The 20,098-nt window shown below is 33.1% G+C and overlaps 2 protein-coding genes across 2 annotated transcripts; one reads left to right on the top strand and one right to left on the bottom strand.

The window, feature by feature from the left end:
- Positions 1 to 1,824: 1,824 nt before the first annotated feature.
- Positions 1,825 to 14,283, bottom strand: LOC111697627 (uncharacterized). The gene is made up of 8 exons (XM_023467692.1): positions 14,208 to 14,283; positions 12,116 to 12,196; positions 11,556 to 11,631; positions 11,145 to 11,203; positions 11,018 to 11,052; positions 10,190 to 10,291; positions 2,461 to 2,561; positions 1,825 to 2,106 (listed from the first exon to the last, which is right to left on the bottom strand). The coding sequence occupies exons 1-8, from the start codon at positions 14,266 to 14,268 to the stop codon at positions 2,016 to 2,018; spliced, it is 606 nt and encodes a 201-aa protein (XP_023323460.1). The 5' UTR covers positions 14,269 to 14,283; the 3' UTR covers positions 1,825 to 2,015.
- On the top strand, positions 5,687 to 10,103 carry LOC111697625 (endoglucanase A). Its single transcript, XM_023467691.1, has 4 exons — positions 5,687 to 6,843; positions 8,558 to 9,780; positions 9,841 to 9,912; positions 9,978 to 10,103. The coding sequence occupies exons 1-4, from the start codon at positions 5,736 to 5,738 to the stop codon at positions 10,050 to 10,052; spliced, it is 2,478 nt and encodes an 825-aa protein (XP_023323459.1). The 5' UTR covers positions 5,687 to 5,735; the 3' UTR covers positions 10,053 to 10,103.
- Positions 14,284 to 20,098: the final 5,815 nt, after the last annotated feature.

Here is a 20,098-nt window from a genome sequence, read left to right on the forward strand (position 1 = left end):
CGCTAAAATTTTGTAGTTATTTTTAAAAATTCTGTATTTTTTACGAAATTTTTGTTTTTTGCATGATTTCCCTTTTTTCACGAAATTTTTTCACTACTTTTTTCACGATTTCTTCGCGAATGTTTCGTATTTTTTCGCTAAACAGATTGAAGCTAAATTTTCGCATTTTTCTTGAGTGAACGAAATAAGAAAATTTCGAGAAAAAAAATTTCGCGAAAATGCGAAATTTTCGCATAACGTTTTTTTCTTATGGCTAGAAACCCAAGTCATACCACTGTACAATTACTGTGTGTTGTGTTTATTGTATTCTTCAAAGTCATAACTTAAAGGGAATGTAAGCGTAATTTCAATTGACACTCCCTGCTAAAATGGCAATTGCTATCTATAGATAATCAATCTGTTTTTTTTTCTCATCATTAATTATAAAAACACCATTTCCGTTATTCTTCAGTTTTCAGTTTTAAAGTTGCCATTGTAGATCAATTTCTATTTATGTCTGTGCTATAGTGCAGAGTGCACTGTGAACATCTTGATTTTTTACTAGACACGACAATCTCATTTTGTCTAGTCAGTGTGCAATGTGCAATGTGCAATGTGAGGAAGCCGGGCAGAATTCACGACTTTGATCATTTTGTTAATCAGTGAAGAAAACTTTTCATTAACCCTATCTCTGCTGGGGTACTTGAAAACCAGGATATGCTGGGGAGGGGGGTCAATTTGACCCCCCCCCCTCTAAATCCCCATGTTTGATGTCCAAATATGACAAATGATACATCATTGGAAAGCTCTTGTGCTCTTTTTTTATAATCTGCCAAAAAATTGGCAAATTTTCAAAAATTGAATTTTTTATCGCAAAATCCAATTATATAGTAAAAATGTTTGCAAAAAAAATTTGTCCAAAAAATAGATTATCTCATTGGCTTCTTGATTCTTTGGAATTTGGAAAAAGATTGGAAAAAATATGAAAAGAATTTGAATTCCTGCCCTAAGCACACTGAATGCATGATTAATGTCCTTGAAACATTCTAATTACTTTCAATACAGAAATACAATGATAGCAAAGCAGCCATATTTTCAGTTTATCTCCTCAGCGTTTTGCGACCCTGCCAAATCTGAGGCACCAGCCAAATCCTTCGCATATTGGTCAAATCTATGACACAGTGGCAAAATCTGTGGCACCGCAGCCAAATCTGTGGCACAGCATCCAAATCTGTGGCACAGCATCCAAATCTGTGGCACAGCATCCAAATCTTTGGCATGGCAGCCAATGCTGTGGTCTGGCGGCCAAATCTGCATCACGGCAGCCCCAAACCTATGAACGGTGGCCAATTACGTGGCTTGGCGCATTACAGCCAGATATGAGACAGAATGGCCAAATCGCAGTAAAGTGGCCCAATCCGTGGAACATCAGCCATATCTGTGATGGAGCAGACAAATCTGTAGCACAGTGGACAAATGGATGCACAAGTCATTTCCGGCCGCATATATATATATACACGGTTTTAATTTTTATTATTTTTATGAACAGGGTTAGCTAAAATATTTGTAAAGAAATTGTCTACGTGAAGAATCACTAAATTATAAAAAGTTGTCAAAAATTAGAAACGTAACGATTGTTTTGTTGGCAGGCTTTAAGAGACATACAAACAAACTTATACATATCGGCCGACTAAGCTTTTCATGATATCGTGTCTATTTAGTTATATAATTTTTTAGTTATTACTGCAATTATCATTGCAAATATTATTGCAAATAATTCTTGAAAATAAAACTAGCAAGGTTAAATACAATACAACAATTGACTTCTTCATTTGAAAAAAAATATAGTTTGATTTTTGAAAACTTTTTTTGTCCTTCAATTAATGTTTATAATATTATAAGGTCACTGTCAGCTGTCAGGGATCTCTCCAGGAGGGAACTTAACCTTCTTGGGAGGTGCTCCGTCCCAGTTAAATATGTACTTGGAAATCATATTAAACCTGCATAATCACCCTCTTTAAGTCCCATGGTCACTGTTAATGTTGGAATTGTATATCTTCTTGCTTACTTGAGCAAAGGTTATAATCACTAATACATTTCTCTGTAAGCTTGATATGTTCGATTTTTCTATAAAAACATGGTTTGGATCGATTTGAGTTTTTGAAATTCGGAAGACAAAATATTTTTGTGAAATTAAAGGGACTGTCCTCGTAGTTTTAAGTGTTGCTTACTCGATTCACAACTCTGCACCTTTAAGTGAGTAACATTGCATGATAATGATATCTTTTTTTTCTTAAAATCTGCAAGCTACTTTTAGAGAGAACACATTAGAAGATATTTAATGTTGAGAATGATATAAAAACGAAAAGTAATATTTTCGTCATTTTTTGCGATTGCTTAAAAGGTACCGTTGTGAATCGGGCATGCCATTTCAACAAATGGAAGTCATTTGAAAATTTAAAAAAATCCAAGCTGTTTTCCCTGATATTTGTCCAGGTGCTGTGAATCGAACCCTGGGTAAGGTATTCAGCTGAACCCTGAACCAGTTCATGGAGTATATACTTGTCATTCCAGGGGACATCCTAGAGTAAACAATGGTTTTAATTAATTAATTAAATGTTATAGTTGAGTTCTGTTAGATTTAATAATCTAAGTTTGAAATTTGAAATTACGCTATCAGGCTTTAAAGATATATGAATTAGAAAATTTGATTTTGTGGCAAAGAATCAATTTCTTTACGGTTGTTCTTAATTTTTTTGTTATTACATTTATAGCATCCGGAATTACTACAGAAATAACCAGAAAACTATGAAATAGGAAGACGACATTGTAGCAATACCTTGTGTAGTTGATGTTGTTACAAAGCAAATAGTTTTACTAGTCACTGATTAAACCACGGATTTAGTAAAATGGGTCTGTTTACACTGCACAATTGCTGTGTCTCATGCTCGTTAAACTATTAAAACTTATAACTTGGTTCTAAATGTTATATGCTTATATGAAAGTTTTATATAATTAAGTGCTTATATAACAGTTGCTTACCGCCCTTAGACGAGAATGGACCTCTCTCATAGAGGTCCCGGCTTTACAGTTTGGGGGAGCCCTGTGTTTAGTTGCACATATCGTATCCTACAGAGGAGTAACGAATGTACATAGAATAAAACAAGACTCCTACATAGAATAAAACAAGACTCCATCTTCAGCATGGTTCACTGAAAGAAGGAGTATAACCCCTGATCAGTATACAAGCCATGCACTTCGAAACAGGTTTTTACTCGACCAGCTGTGAGGACTGGACCACTGTGGAAGATTCCTCTCAATGGGGCGTTCCGGCTGACAACTCCCAATTTTGCATAAGGGGTGCAGTTATGGGTTTCCTTATTATTCCCTTATTCAGAAAGACTATAACACGATGGAAAACAGGGAGCAATCCCTTATACCCTTCTTCCTACAAACCTCATCATCTCTTTCCTACTTGTTCCACAACTCAATGTCAAAATAACTATTTGGAGAGGCCTCAAAGTGTAGAAACAAGAACAAGAAGCAAGAAGAAAAAAGAAAACTGTACAAGAAGTATTGGATGGGAAATCTATTGATATTAGAGATGGGGGCTTGGAAGACATTCCCCCCCCCCCCCTGCAAAAGATGGGGGAGGAGGGTGAGAAGCTTGCTCTCCTCACCCGCCTCCCTGCCCTCAAGAAAATATCAGGAATTGGTGCTTTGCTTAGTCATATGTAACTCATGAGTAAGCAAGATCCTCTCAGCTAGTTCAATTCAATACAGAGTTCAGAGAAAAGCAAGATCCTTTAAAAATAGGTCTTTCTTGTAGAGTGGTGTACTACAAGGATATCCAAAAAAAATCTTTTCTTTTTTTCAAATTTAGCCAAAATAAGATTGAAAGATGTACGAACAAGAAAAAAATGAAGAACAAGAAATATAGAAATCTCAAAATATTTTTATCTTAAATCATATAAATATTTAAAAATATTGTAATATTGTAATATTGTAATAATCAAATAAATTATTAAAGTTAAAAAAGTGCTTATATAGAATGTTTACACATTTATGTAAGTTTGCAGGATCAGAATTGCAAACTAGCTGATAACAGACAATTACGTAAATTGTAAGCTTGTGATGTCATAAAAATGAGAGATTGAAGTTTGTAGCAGCATATTGGGTCCCATCAGCTGGAGCGGAGCCCACTGGAGGGAATGCACATTTTTGATTAAATGCTATTTACTTCTTCGGAGGGATGGTAATTTACACTCAGAACACTAATTACTCCAATGGTAATGGTAATCAAGATTCAGAAAACTAATTAGTCCATTGGAGGAATGAGAATGACATGCAGCACACTAATTACTCCACCGGAGGGATGGTAATAAACACTCATTCAGGACACTAATTACTCCATTGGAGAGATAGTAACTAACACTCAAGACACTAATTAATCCCCTAGAGAGATGGTAATTAATACTCAGGACATTTATGACTCAATTGAAGGGATGGTAATTAACTTGCAAAACATTAATTTTTCCACATGAGGGATGGTAATTAACAATAAAGGACACTAAGGACACTGAATGTTAATTGCCATCCCTGGGATGAAGTAATTACTGTTCTGAGTTGTTTTAACTTAGAAACTGATTACTCTACTCATAATTATAAAAATAGAGTTATGGCAGGATATCAGTTCCTTTGGGTTCCAATCAGAACAGTTAAAAGAATAATTTTCAAAATTGTGAATGGGAAGCATAAAATTCGTATTTAAAGGGACTAACTGGCAATGTATGGTAGTTGAATTGAGAATGTAGTATTGTGGAGAAATAAGGAAACGTTTACAACCTATGAGACATTTTTATTGTGCATATTTTATCAGCAAGAGCACAAATTCAATCTTTAAAACCCTCATAGATTGCTCATTTTCAAAGATGATTTCGAGAGTCGGTTTTTAAAAAATTATTCAATAAAAAGGATGAAAAAAGTAGTAAAAGTTCTACAGTAAACTAATTACTTGATAAAAACAGGTTGAGAAAATAAAAATCAACTCTTATCATCGAAAATAAGTAATCTTATTCAGTTATTGGTTTCTGTAATGTCTCATTGTTCACAAAAATTTTCTGTAAATTTCCTGGAGTTTTGTTGAAAAGACAACATTTGAAGAATCTGAAGAAATCTTTGAACAAATTCATAAAGAATAAGAAATTCAATATAATGATGAAAAAGAAATGATTGATTCTCGCATTAATTTATTGAGAAAATTTCAATTAAGAAATGTGTTCCTAAACATCTAATTAGTTAAAGCAGAATATTTTTTAAAATTTTTGGCCGCCTTTTTTAAAAAATTGAAAAAATCTATTCTCAAAACGTAATCACCCAAATGGATAATTTTGAATGTCCACTTTGCACTCAAACTCAGTTATTATACATCAATAAAACGTTTTAAATGTCTCAAATGAATCCTAAAAAATAACTCCACAATACTACATTCTCAGTTCAACTACCATATATTGCCGGTCACTGCTTTCAAATAAAAAATTATCAAAAATAAAAATTCTTACAAAGTCTCAAAAACTTTGTAAGATTCAAAATAAATTTGTTACATCTAACTATTAGGAGTGCTACACAAGGAAACTAAGGTTCTGAACTGTACACTTTTAATATCCGTGTATCTAAAGAGATAAAATAATCAATAAAACAACAACTTCAAGTGGAGACAATTCAGTTTTATCTTCTCTGCTAGGGAGAATAAAGATATGAGGCTTAAACACCATAGTTTTCTTATTTGTATTCTATATGCTGTTGTTAACTACGCATCTGCGGTAGAAGACTGTCCTAATCTTTTCATAGGTTCAGAGTGGGGAGAAGGTTTTGATGGCTTCCTAAGGTTTGAGATTGATCACTCTGCCCATGGCTGGGTAATTCATCTTACTTTTGACAAAGTGCTTACCTCTTTGGACTGCTGGCAGGCGACAGTTTCAACAACCGATTCTAAAACGTTTACTTTGACAAACCTTGAATGGGATTCTGACTATGAAGATGGGGCTCATGTAGAATTACATTTCCAACCTCATTTTTCTAGCAGAGCTTATCTTATTGCAGCAGATATTGATGATCAGGATATTTGCGGTGGTGCTCCTGTAACCACAACAACACTGAAACCAGATACAACCACAACGTCTCAAACACAAACTACTACCACATCAAGTTCTGGACAGAATGACTGTGATGGTATTGCAACAATTGTTGTAGAGGGCGAGCAACAAACTGAGGTTGCAGTTACCCTCACCCCAACACAAAGCATTGAAGCCTGGGTAGTAAAAATTGTTTTTGACTCTGATGTGTTGGGAGTGACATCTACCCTAGCAGACATAACAGGCAGTGGAAAGGTTTGGTCTCTAGCTTGCAAAAGCTTTGATTGCAATCTAGAATCAGGTGCTTCCCTTGATGTTTATTTTTATGTATACCATGGAGAAAATGGAATTCCAGGATTTGAAAACATTAGTTTCAATGGTGTTAGCATGTGTGGAACAACAACTCCTACTTCTACACCAGGAGGGGATTGTGAAGATGTGTTAGTTGTTGATGATAATGGTGCAGATTCAGACATAACATTGTTCATTACACCAGCAACTTCTGTTACTTCATGGACTGTCATCATAGAATTTTCAAGTTCTGTTCAAGGAGTCTCCAGCCCACTTGCAACAGTAACTGGAAGTGGAGCTGTTTGGACTCTGACAAATAAATCATTCGACGGAGGAATTGATGCTGGAGCTGAATTTGAATTAATTTTTAATGTTGTTCATGGAGATGGAAAACCTGAGATCTCAAAGATTACGTTCAATGAAATGATACTTTGTGGAGGTATATATTAGAACTATGCATTAATAACATTTTGTTTGCACTATATGATTACCAAAAGCAATTTTAATATACCAAGCTTTGTGTTCAAAATTAAGAACAGAATGTTAAAAAATTCAAACATTTGTGAGAAATCCCTAACATTTTGTTTGTAATTTAAATAAAATGTTTGTTAAATCAGCATGCTTTCACACAACTTTAATATTAAAACCCAAATATTTTTTCATAAAGTGTCTCTAACCTATAAATTAAAAGGTTATAAAAATCAGTAAAGTATTTTTAAAGGATGTTTCCTACAGAAAAGAACAGGTTATATGCCTTTGACCCAACTATTTTGCTTTATGAGTTTTACAAGCATAAAATACATTTTTAGGTTATTGAGATTTCATAACTTAAATTTAGTAGCCTATATATCTATATGCTTTTAATGTGTAATAGTTAAACCTAGGAATCTTATACTTAATTAGAGATCAAACTTAAAAGTTTTGCTTGCAGATGAATTTAATACTGGGACTAATTTTCTTTTGAGATTTATCAATCATTATGTAAAACCACAACTTTGAGTTCTAATTTACAAATTGTTGCCATGTGAATTTTTTGCATTTCTCATAAGAAGTGGATCTAAAAAAAATACCGATTAGAAAATAATGAGGTTTCCAATAATGGTAATTAGAAGCCCAATAATTAAAGTTTTAACTTGTGAGCGTGCTTCCATTCAAAAATTTTATTTAAAGGGTCAAAACTATGAAAGGTCATTGAAAATACCCTCTTTCAAATGTTTAAGAGCATCACTTTAAAGTTGAAACCAAATTCAAGCCAATATTGTTGAGACAACAACTACTTAAATTCAAGTAATAAAAAGTTGGACTGTAATGGCATTGCAACTATTGTTGGTGAGGATGGACAAGAATATGAAGTCTGCATTGATGAGTGGGTTGTTGAAATCATATTTGATTCTGAACAGGCAGTGGAAAGGTTTGGTCCATGGCTTGTAAAAGCTTTCATTGCAATTTTATTATTATGCATACTATGGAGAAAATTAAATGCCAGGATTTAAAAATATTAGTTTTAATAATGTTAGCATTTGTCAAGTAAATGTTCCTCAATTTTTAAAGAGTAAAAGAAAAGTTGTTTATACAGAACACTCGTTTTAGAGTTTTTGTTTCTGATTTTTTCTCCAAGTGTTTTTTACAGGGCAATTATTGAAAAAAAAATTATGACAATTTATTGTCCTTATAATACACTTGTACCTAAAATTTATGTCTGTCAAACTATAAAACACTGTTCTAATGATAAAACTATTTAAGACAACATTGTTAAGACAAAAACTTATCAAATACATGCCAATATGAAAATTTTAGTTTCAATGGTGTTATTATGTGTGAAACTGCAACTCCTCCTCCTACTCCAACCCTTGCGCCAAAAGGGGACTGCAAAGAGATGATTTTAGTTAATGATAACAGTGGTGATTCATATAGAAAAGTCCACGTTCCACTTGCAACAGTAACTGGTAGTGGAGCTGTTTGGACTCTGACAAATAAATCATATAATGTAGGAATTTATGCTGAAACTGAGTTTGAACTTATTTTTAATGTTGTTAATGGAGACAGGAAGCCTGAAATATCAAGAATTTCATTTAATGAAAACGTACTTTGTGAAGTTATGCTATTTTGTTCTTAATAATTTTGTTCTTGATAAACAATTTAACTTATTTTAGGAAATTCAGCTCAGACTACAACACCAGGAGTTCCAACAACTACAACTGCTTCAGACATATACAATCCTGATCATCCCCCAAAGTACCCATATGGAGAAATAATAGAGAAATCTCTTCTTTTCTATGAAGCCCAGAGAGCTGGACCCCTTCCTAGTGACAACAGAGTTCCATGGAGAGGGAACGCTGCAATGGGAGATGAAGTTTTAGGAGGATATTTTGACACAGGGGACCATGTAAAGTTTGGTTTCCCAATGGCAGCTTTTACCACTGTGGTAGCTTGGGGAGGAATCAACTTTCAATCTGGATATGAGAAAGCAGGGCAACTAGAATGGCTGGCAAAAAGTATAAAATGGTCTACTGACTATTTTATTGGCTGCCATACATCAGATTTTGAGTTTATTGGTCAAATCGGTGATGGAAATGCAGATCATGCATTTTGGGGAAGGCCTGAGGAAATGACAATGGCTAGACCTGCATTCAAGATAACTGCATCAGCACCAGGTTCTGAGCTTGCTGGAGAAACTGCAGCTGCGCTTGCAGCTTCATCTATATTTTTCAGAAATATAGGCGATACTTCATATGCAGATGAATGTCTTACTCACGCCAAAAAGCTATTTGAATTTGCTGATGTTTACCACGGAGATTACACAGATGCTATTCCTGCTGAAGATTTTTATAATGATTGGGGAGGCTACCTTGACGAACTTGCATGGTCTGCAGCCTGGATAGCTCTGGCTACTGGAGCTCCTGAAGATATTGCAAAGGCCAAGAGTATGTATGAAGAAACAGACATGGCTTCAGCTAATCCAGGTGAAGTGTCCTGGGATGACAAATCTGCAATGGTTTTCTTGGCAATGTATGCACTTACAGGTGAAGATCAGTATAAAGCTAAAGTAGAGGACTTTGTTGAAAAAGTTATCTCATTCGAAAGAACAGGAAAGGGGTTAGTCTGGATTGGATCCTCAGAGTGGGGGAGTTTGAGGTATGCAGCAAACTTTGCAATGTATACAACTCAAGCAGCATACTATGGAGTACGATCAAAGGATGCTTTTGACTTTGCTGAAAGTCAAATTAATTACATACTTGGGGACACTGGTAGAAGCTATGTGGTCGGATGGGGAGTAAATCCTCCACAAAGAGCTCATCATAGAGGGGCTTCTTGTCCCAATGTGCCTGCCCCTTGTGACTGGGCAAACAAAGACGACCCAGGACCAAACCCACAGGTAAATTAAGCAAGAAGATTTAGGACAAACAATTTCTTAATCTGCTGCGATGTCTTTCAGATTCTAAATGGTGCCCTTGTTGGAGGCCCTGATAGAAATGACAACTATGTTGATGACAGGAACATGTTTCAGGTAAAATATCAGTTTTATTTTTAATTATTTTTAAACCAGATTTTGATACCATGCTTAAACTTCAGATGACAGAGGTTGCCACTGATTACAATGGTGGGTTCCAAACAGCGCTGGCAGGGCTTAACAGTATGTTCCAATAAAAAATGTGAAATCCTTAAGCAAAAGCTAACAAATAAACAATAGAAATATAACTGTCTTATTCTGTAAAAAAAAGCTAAATTATTCAAGGAACGTTTAAAGTCTTAATTCTCAATCAATATTTTCTTTTGGTTTTTACCTTTATTGAAAGTATTAGAGCATCAGAGAGACATAAACTAAAGTTGAGTTTACAACTTTTAATCTCAAAATTTTTTAATATTCTCAAAGCTTCTGAGGCAACCTTAAAAATAAAAAAAAACTTTTTTCAATAATTCAATCATTGCGAAATTGGTGCTTTTCATTAGTCAGCACAAGTCTGTGCAATTCACATGAAGTTATGAACTAACTAATTCAGAGTGGTACCCTTATAACCTTTATTTAATTAAGATGTCGTCGTTTCTCTATCTCAAGAAGAGATAAATGTTGTCAATTTCTCTTCTTGATTGCATATATCCGCAAGTCACATTATAGAAAAATTACAATTGAAAATTATCCATTTTCAGATAGAATAGTAAGGATATCCTAATCACTTGGCGCAGTCATACGGTTAAAAGGGTTCCACGTTTGAATTAGGTATGTCACTCAAAAAAAGGTTCAAAATCTCATTACTACTTTCCGATAAATATTGACCCCCCCCTCAGGCTACTTTACTAGTGAATAACAATAAAGTTCATTTCATCGCAATGTCTGTAATTACGACTTTTTCTGAAAAACTATTGGTTAAACTAAATTGTTTTGAAATCCTTATTTCCAAAAATCAAAATGGTTTCCTGACTTTTGCTTTTGCGTGTAAAATGAAAACTAGAAAAATGTTAAGGTCGCAAAATGAACGCATCAAATGAACGCATCAAATGAACGCATCAAATGAACGCATCAAATGAACGTCTTCCTAATGGTTGAGATTAGACCGGCGGATTGGCCAGATTGTTTATCAGAAGTGGGGCTCTTAAAAAAATGTTTTTAGTACCTCTACTTTCGGGTCAACGAATGATTCTGAAACATCTAAACAAAAACATCTTTTAATTAAAGATTAACTTTTAATAATTAAAAATTAATAAAGAATGGTTAGTTATAAAAATTAATTAAAAAATTACCTTTTTCTTCGTACTTTTGACTGGCGCTAATTGTTTGTAAAAGATAAGACAGGCTGAAACTAAACAAAATGAAAATCAAAATTTTAAAAATAAAATGGCATTAATTAAAGACATAAGTTACAAGAAGAAAAACAAAAGCACAAGTTACAGAACTAAAACAACAACACAAGTTACAGAACTAAAACAACAACACAAGTTACAGAACGAAAACAACAACACAAGTTACAGAACTAAAACAACAACACAAATTACAGAACTAAAACAACAACACAAGTTACAGAACTAAAACAACAACACAAATTACAGAACTAAAACAACAACACAAATTACAGAACTAAAACAACAATATATGTTTTAGAACTAAAGTAGCAACCCACTGGCAACTCCGTAATTTTTTTTCCTCTTTGTTACCTTTCTTCCAGTTTTCTTCCTATTGGAATACTTGTCAACACCTGCTGACGAAGAAAGAAGGTTAGACCCGCCAAAGCTGAAAATTAATTTCTGATGAAAACTTAACAACAGAAAAAAATACTGAAAATTGCAATAAAAGCCGGAATAGGACTTTGGACTTTGGAGAGCTAGTCATAATTACGGCGTTTCAAACTGAAGCACATCCTTCATATGAAAAAATCCGAATTTTGAAAAAAAAATTATTTTGTACCCATGGGTTTCCTAATATAATGTCTCTAATTAAATTCAGCCGTTTGGCCAGCTATATCTGACATATATACAAATATACATCATATTAGATCGATAATCAGTCAAAACTACGATTTTTGGGACTAATCAGATAAATTAAGAAGAATGAATCATTTTGAAAACTTGAATAAGGCTAATATAAGAATTGTCTTGTGGAAAATGCTAGGTTTTTCAAGAATTATTGTTTTTTGGTGTTAAAACTTGGAGATAATTTAATATGATATGGGACGCACTGTACAAATATACAAATATATATATATGTACCCCTTTACCTGCAATAACTCCAAGTAAGATTATAGGATCAACTTTCTTTTCACAACATTCCTCCAGGGGTCCAATCCCGTATCCACTTCCTATCAACAGGTTTTTTTTATCGAAATTGTTTTGCCCTGTACGCTAAAGATAATATCTTGTTAAAAAACGGTTTCTGAAACGAATTTTCCAAATGAAAATCCATCATTTTGAAAATATGTTTAAAGGGAGTGAAATGCTAGAGATGGTAGTTAGGCTGAAAGTGCAGTATTGCACAGAAAAACTTTATGATTCATTTGATACCAGTGAGACATTTTTTGTATATAGACTAATTTGCTGTTTAGGAACATATCTCTTTTTAAAAAATTATCGTAGAGTCGATTATTTCATTATCATTACTGCTTTTCCTGTTTCTTTAATTTTGTTCGCAGATTTCTTTAAAATGTCGTCTTCACAATTAGAATTTAAAAAACCTCCAACCTATAGCTAAAATAGAATTTGCATAAACTTGCGAGATTTTAAATGACTTTTTATAACTTATTTTCAATGATATAAGTTCATTATTTTTCTCAACCTGTTTTTATACAAGCAACTAGTTTGTAAAATAGTATTTGTTGCATGTTTAGTCCATGTTATTTAAAAATTGTAAAAAATCGTTTCTTCTGCTGACTGAACCACCTGGTTAAAATATTAAAAACGACTTACGCTCTTATTTAAAAATTGTACACAGTAAAAGTGTCTCATTTGTATTAAATGAATCCTAAACTTTTTCTCTCCAATTCGAGCACTTTCATCTCCACACCATGTCCGTCAAGTCACTCCCTTTAAAAACGAAGTCCGTCCAGGCCCAGCTGTCTAGCTATGTTTGAGGGCGGGATACGAAAAAAGGGTTTTGAATGAGACGACACAATTACACTTTTTTTTTGACTCCCCCTGCATACATAAAATGACTGCCAAATATGTATTATTTTCTATCAAAAGAGGTGGTATAGATCTTTGGAGTCTGGACATAGGTATTTTGTTCCACTAATTACTTTCCTAGACTGTATTTTTACTTTATCAGCAGGTTTTCTACACAAATATTTTCAAGGAAACTTAAAGGGAGTCTTCGTAAAAAATGGAAAGGGGTATAGGCTTACGGCGAAAAATTATCGATCGTGATCACTACAAATCTTACTTCTATCTGTTGCGTCTTTAAGAAAAATTGTTAAAAACTACTCATATCGAAGAACGCAGCGTCCATACAAATTGAGAGAGTTGCAATATTCGACTAGGATCGTAAGATAAATGAATTTAATTCTAAACAAATCATTCAGATACTACAACCTATAATCATCGATAATTTTCGACGCATTCGTATATAGTTGATATTTCATAATTTTCTGGCTGCATTAGATCTTAAATATATTGAGAATACGACATTATAAAAACTCTTACTATGTATTCATATATTTGGGATTCACTGTAGTTCAACCAAGAAATTAAATGAGAAGGAAAATTATGTTTGGTTTAAAGGGAGTGTTCGCGAAAAATGAAAGGGGGTATAGTCTTTTGATCGCTACTAATCTTACTTCTATCTGTTGCGTCTATAAGGAAAAACTTGCTAAAAACGTCTCATACCGAATAACTTAGCGTTTATACAAATTGAGAAAATTGCAACATACGACTTAGACCGTAAAAAAAAATAAAAAAAAAATCATTCAGAAATATAGTCATCGAATATCTTTTGCCAGACTTAAAAGATATCTTCTTGAACGTTACTCAGATATAGGTTTTAATGGTACCGTTGTGAATCGGACATGCCAACATAAATGGAGATGGGAGTCTCACTTGAAAATACATATTCAGCTCTTTAAGTCAAGAAAAATCATTAAGAACAAATATTTAAATTACAAAATTTGGACTAATCAATAAGAAAAATTACTTTGGACAAATAATAATCTTTTTTATATTTCACGAATAGATTAGAAGATGTTTAATGTGCAGAATAAGGGTTCGTGGGTGTACGTAACCAATAAAAGATTTTACCTTTTACATTTTTATAAAAGTGGGGCTTTAAAATTTGGAAAACTTATTTTGTATCTCATTTAAAATCCGCTACCCGTCCCTTACCATGTCCATATCCACCGTACTGCCGTTCTTGTACTTCATGTACACCAACTCCCTCATTCATTTTAATTAATTTATATAATCTGAAATTGAGAATCATATTTGAATAACCTGTCCTGTTAATGAGTTGTCTGATTAGAAATTGTCTAATTAAGAAATTGTCTGGTCCAGGGGTTGTCTGGTCCAGGGGTTGTCTGGTTAAGGCATTGTCAGGTTCAGGAGTTGTCAGGTTCAGGAGTTGTCATGTTCAGGAGTTGTTAGGTTCAGGAGTTGTCAGGTTCAGGAGTTGTCAGGTTCAGGAGTTGTCAGGTTCAGGAGTTGTCAGGTTCAGGAGTTGTCATGTTCAGGAGTTGTTAGGTTCAGGAGTTGTCAGGTTCAGGAGTTGTCAGGTTCAGGAGTTGTCTGGTTAGAGAGTTGTCTGTTCAATGAGTTGTAAGGAGTTGTCTGGTTCAGGAGTTGTCAGGTTCAGGATCTGGCAGGTTCAGGATTTGTCAAGTTCAGGAGTTGGGAGTTGTCAAGTTCAGGATCTGGCAGGTTCAGGAGTTGTCAGGTTCAGGAGTTTTCAGGTTCAGAAGTTGTCAGGATCAGGAGTTGTCAGATTCAGGAGGAGTAGTCAGGTTCAGGAGTTTTCAGGTTCAGGAGTTGTCAGGTTTAGGAGTTGTCAGGTTCAGGAGTTGTCTGGTCAAGAAGTTGTCTGGTTAGAGAGTTGTCTGTTCAATGAGTTGTAAGGAGTTGTCTGGTTAAGAAGTTGTCTGGTTAAGGAGTTGTCTGGCTAAGGAGTTGTCTGGTTAAAGAGTAGTCTGGTCAAAGAGTTGTCTGGTCAAGGAGTTGTCTGGTTAAGGAGTTGTCTGGTTAAGGACTGGTTAAGGAGTTGTCTGGTTAAGGAGTTGTCCGGTTAAGGAGTTGTCTAGTCAAAGAGTTGTCGGGTCAAGGAGTTGTCTGGTTAAGGAGTTGTCTGGTCAAGGAGTTGTCTGGTCAAGGAGTTGTCTGGTTAAGGAGTTGTCTGGTCAAGGAGTTGTCTGGTCAAGGAGTTGTCTGGTTAAGGAGTTGTCTGGTTAAGAAGTTGTCCGGTTAAGGAGTTGTCTAGTTAAGGAGTTGGCTGATTAAGGAGTTGTCTGGTTATGGAGTTGTCTGGCTAAGGAGTTGTCTGGTTAAGGAGTTGTCTGACTAAGGAGTTGTCTAAAGGAGTTGTCTGGTTAAGGAGTTGTCTGGTTAAGGAGAAAAGATCCTTGAAAATGCGCCAATTCGAAAAGAAAATCCGCCATATTTGAAAATGATTAAAAATGGCCGCTTTCAGAGCAACAGTTAAAAGCTAAAATTATATACAAGAAAGGGGGCGCAAAGCTCCTTAAAACCTAGTATTATATATATTTATCTTGTTTTCTAGCTTGTAATATATCTTTTCTTGTTTTCACTTCACGTGTGAAAGTATTGTCAACACTGAACAATTTCACTTTCATCTTAAATCCTTATAACTATCTATCTACCTATCTTTATATTTTTATTAATCTATCTATCTATCTACCTATCTATATATTTTTATTGATCTATATATCTATCTAACTATCTTTATAATTTTATTGATCTATCTATCTCATCTATCTATCTTTATATTTTTATTATCTATCTATCCATCTACCTATCTATATATTTTTATTAATCTATATCTATCTATCTATCTATCTATCTATCTATCTATCTATCTATCTATCTATCTATCTATCTATCTATCTATCTATCTATCTATCTATCTATTTAACCATCTATCTATCTATCTATCTATCTATCTATATATCTATTTATCTATCTATCCATCTATATATCTATCTAACTATAAAAGCGTTTATTAACCGTGATAAAGATTATATTTTGTATCTCTAGAGTCATGAAGATGAAAATATTTGACAATAATTGTTATATTTTCAACCTGTTACAGAGTGTTCCATAGTATTGTAGTAAATGCCCTACTCAAATAAATAATTTTAGTTCAGTACCAATCCAGGAATAACTTTTCATATCCTTAGATATCTGTCTTACAAGATACAACTCAATAGTGAACTCCAGGTGGCTCAACAATCTTAGGTATCTATCTTACAAGATACAACTCAAAAGCTAACTCCAGGTCACTCAATAATCTTAGGTATCTATCTTACAAGATACAACTCAATAGCGAACTCCAGGTCGCTCAACGATCTTAGGTATCTATCTTACAAGATACAACTCAATAGTGAACTCCATATTGCTAAATAATCTTAGTTATTAATCTTACAATATACATCTCAACAATCTTAGGTATCTGTCCTACAAGATACAACTCAATAGCCAACTCCATATCGCTAAAAAATCTTAGTTATCTATATCTTACAAGATATAACTCAATAGCAAACTCCAGGTCACTCAATAATCTTAATTATCTATCTTACAAGATACAACTCAATAGTGAACTCCAGGACGCTCAACAATCTTAATTATCTATCTTACAAGATACAACTCAATAGCCAACTCCATATCGCTAAACAATCTTAGTTATCTATCTTACAAGATATAACTCAATAGCAAACTCCAGGTCACTCAATAATCTTAGTTATCTATCTTACAAGATATAACTCAATAGTGAACTCCAGGTCGCTCAATAATCTTAGTTATCTATCTTACAAGATAGAACTCAAAAGTGAAATCCAGGATGCTCAATAATCTTAGTTATCTTTCTTACAAGATACAACTCAATAGTGAACTCCAGGTCACTCAATAGTCTTAGTTATCTATCTTACAAGATACAATTCAATAGCAAACTCCAGGTTGCTAAATAATCTTAGTTATCTATCTTACAAGATACAACTCAATAGTGAACTCCAGGTCACTAAATAATCTTAGTTATCTATCTTACAAGACACAACTCAATATACACTTAATTCCATCTCGTTCACTACACGAGGATGGATTACTCTAATACCGTTATCAAGCAGAGTATTATTCCAACTAATGTATATTTTGGGTTCTATGATACAGGTTAGGTTAATCAACGTAATTACAAGTTTTTCAAACGTAGTTAGCTTTTTAGGGATACGTACAGGTTTTCTGTGATTATTTACAATCACGTAGTTAAAGGGACAGACCGGCTATACAAGATAGTTAGACTGAGAATGCAGTGTTATGGACAAATTTTTTAGGATTCATTTGAGACATATAAAACATTTCCACGATTTATAAGTACTGAGCTTGAGTGCATAGTCGACGTTCAAAATCATGACTTTGGGTGGGTACGTTTTCGGAATCGTTTTTTTTAATCACAATTAACGTCAACAAAAAATAAAGTAAAAATTTTACAGTAAACTAATTGGATGGTTAGGAACATATTTCTTAAAAGAAATTTGACAATAAATCAATTAACTATTTCGTTTTCATCATTATATTGAATTTCTTATTTTCAATGAATTTATTTGCAGATTTCTACAAGTTCTACAAATGTCGTCTTTTCAATAAAAATTCCAAAAAATCTGCAGAAAATCTTTGCGAATAATGAGAGATCATAGAAACCAATAATTGAATAGGATTACTTATTTTCGATGATAAGATTAATTTTTAATTTCTCAACCTGTCCCTAAACTACTAATTAGTTTACTGTAGAATTTTGTTAACATTTTTTGTCGTCGTTATTTAATAATTTTACAGAACAATTCTGAAAATGTATCTTCCCAAAAGTACGGTTTTGAACGTCTACTTTGCACTCAAACTCAGGATTTACAGTTCTTTAAAAGGTTTTATATGTCTCAAATGAATCCTAAAGAATTTGTCCACAACACTGCATACTCAGTTCATCTCCTTACATCGTGATACAGGTTTGACGTAGTTATTTACAAATGTAATTAATAAATAGATTACGTATAAGATAGGTTATTAATAATGTACAACATATTTTCAGGTTTTCAGATTTAGGATTTACGACGATATTTATTACAGTATCAAACAAACTATTAAAAATTATTTTTTTTCCTGCACTGATCCCAAGAGAAACTTAGCTGATATGTACATTGTACAATGTACAGGGTAAGTAAAGAAAAAACAGAACTAGCGTTAATTTTTACAAGACTACGTTTTTCTGCAGGGTCTATGTTTTTGGTTGAAAAATATTAAAATGTACAAGACAAAATTCATAATTTATTTTTGCTACATAGTTAAAAATCCGTGAAATTGTAGTATTTTGAAATACTTTAGATTAGCTTGCATCCCAAAAATTTAGATTTAGATTATTGATGCAAAGAAAATATAAATATTAAATTGCTGTTTTAATACAAGTACTCATTACACATTGATAATATAAAGCTGCAGTTAAAATAACTTTAAAAAGATGAAATTATTAAAAGCTTGAGGATTGCAAAGCGCCCTGAAAGCATATATTTATAAATTGTTATTTTATATAACTCTTGACCATATGACTCTATGTTTTGAACTCTGTTGTTTAAACTTTCTATTTTTTGGCAAACCATATGGATAATGGAGGGTGAGTCAGAGATAAGGTGTAATTAGTTTAGTCTTCTTTAAAGCATTTTCTCTTTGTACACATTGTAAAACAAAAAACAAAAGATTTCGCAGATTTTCAAAAAAAATTTCGTTGATTTTCTAAATTTTCAAAAATCGAATTTTGTTAAAGGCAAATTTTTTAAACCTTCCCTGGACTCACGTGAGGTCCCAACGAAAATTTGGGACTGATTGGTTCAGCCGTTTTGACTTTTATTAGATACAAACATCCTAACAGACAGACAAGCAAATTTACAATAATTGAAATAAATTTTTATTTTTTGAAACGTAGCCCGACAAAAAATCTGTCAAACTTTATTTCCATCAAAGTTAAAAAAGTAGAAAAATTAAAATGTTATGAAAGATTTGACCAATCAAAAGATATCCATAAATCCTAAAAAACAGTTGCACAGTGCATATTATTCTCAAAATGTCCACAATGTTTTTTTGAGTCCTTAATCACTTTAATTCTCTATTCGTAAGATAAACTAGAATTAGCTCAATTCAATTTTGCAGATTTTCTCCATTTTTGTGCATTAAATTTTGATGACATTTTTACATATAGAAAAAAAATTTACATTATTACATTTTTGCTGTTCTATAATTTTGATTTTAAGAGGAAACAGTTTTCACGGTTGCGCTATAATGTATTATCTCATTTTTGATTTGACATTTGTACTACTGTACAAGTCGGTCTGGAAATGGAAAAGAGGAAGGAGCATTCGCCTTCTTACTCCTCTTCATTTCGCAGAGTGGTGAAACTAAACCAATATTTTAATAATGAATATTTGTAAACAATCAGTATATTAATAACGGTCAAAATTTGCGTGAGAGTTTGGTTTATTCCTTTTATTAGAGAAACCAAATGTTTTAGAAGAGATTAAAAAACTTCAAGCCACCCAATGATGTTATTTATTGATGATATATAGCTTGGCTCATAACATGACAGTTTGATTTACTAAATAAATAAAATTCTGTAAAATCATCAAGTTTCCAAATTCTCCTCAATATTTTTAAACTTTCTCCTCAATATTTTCAAACTTTCTCCTCAATATTTTTAAACTTTCTCCTCAATATTTTCAAACTTTCTCCTCAACATTTTCAAACTTTCTCCTCAACATTTTCAAACTTTCTCCTCAATATTTTCAAACTTTCTCCTCAACATTTTCAAACTTTCTCCTCAACATTTTCAAACTTTCTCCTCAACATTTTCAAACTTTCTCCTCAATATTTTCAAACTTTCTCCTCAATATTTTCATACTTTCTCCTCAATATTTTCATACTTTCTCCTCAAAATTTTCAAACTTTCTCCTCAATATTTTCAAACTTTCTTCTCAATATTTTCAAACTTTCTCCTCAAAATTTTCAAACTTGCT

The sequence above is a fragment of the Eurytemora carolleeae genome, unplaced genomic scaffold (assembly GCF_000591075.1).
Source record: "Eurytemora carolleeae unplaced genomic scaffold, Eaff_2.0 scaffold133, whole genome shotgun sequence".
In the NCBI taxonomy this organism is placed as follows: Eukaryota; Metazoa; Arthropoda; class Copepoda; order Calanoida; family Temoridae; genus Eurytemora; species Eurytemora carolleeae.

Bases quoted from the DNA above. Each gene is read 5' to 3' on its own strand.
- LOC111697625 (XM_023467691.1), top strand. From the start codon at position 5,736: ATGAGGCTTAAACACCATAGTTTTCTTATTTGTATTCTATATGCTGTT. The intron at 6,844-8,557 runs GTATATATTAGA...AACTTATTTTAG, and splicing joins TGAAATGATACTTTGTGGAG to GAAATTCAGCTCAGACTACA. The intron at 9,781-9,840 runs GTAAATTAAGCA...GATGTCTTTCAG, and splicing joins ACCCAGGACCAAACCCACAG to ATTCTAAATGGTGCCCTTGT.
- LOC111697627 (XM_023467692.1), bottom strand. From the start codon at position 14,268: ATGAATGAGGGAGTTGGTGTACATGAAGTACAAGAACGGCAGTACGGT. The intron at 12,197-14,207 runs GTAAGGGACGGG...ACCTGTTGATAG, and splicing joins GTACGGTGGATATGGACATG to GAAGTGGATACGGGATTGGA. The intron at 11,053-11,144 runs GTAATTTTTTAA...GTTTTTGTTTAG, and splicing joins TCAAAAGTACGAAGAAAAAG to ATGTTTCAGAATCATTCGTT.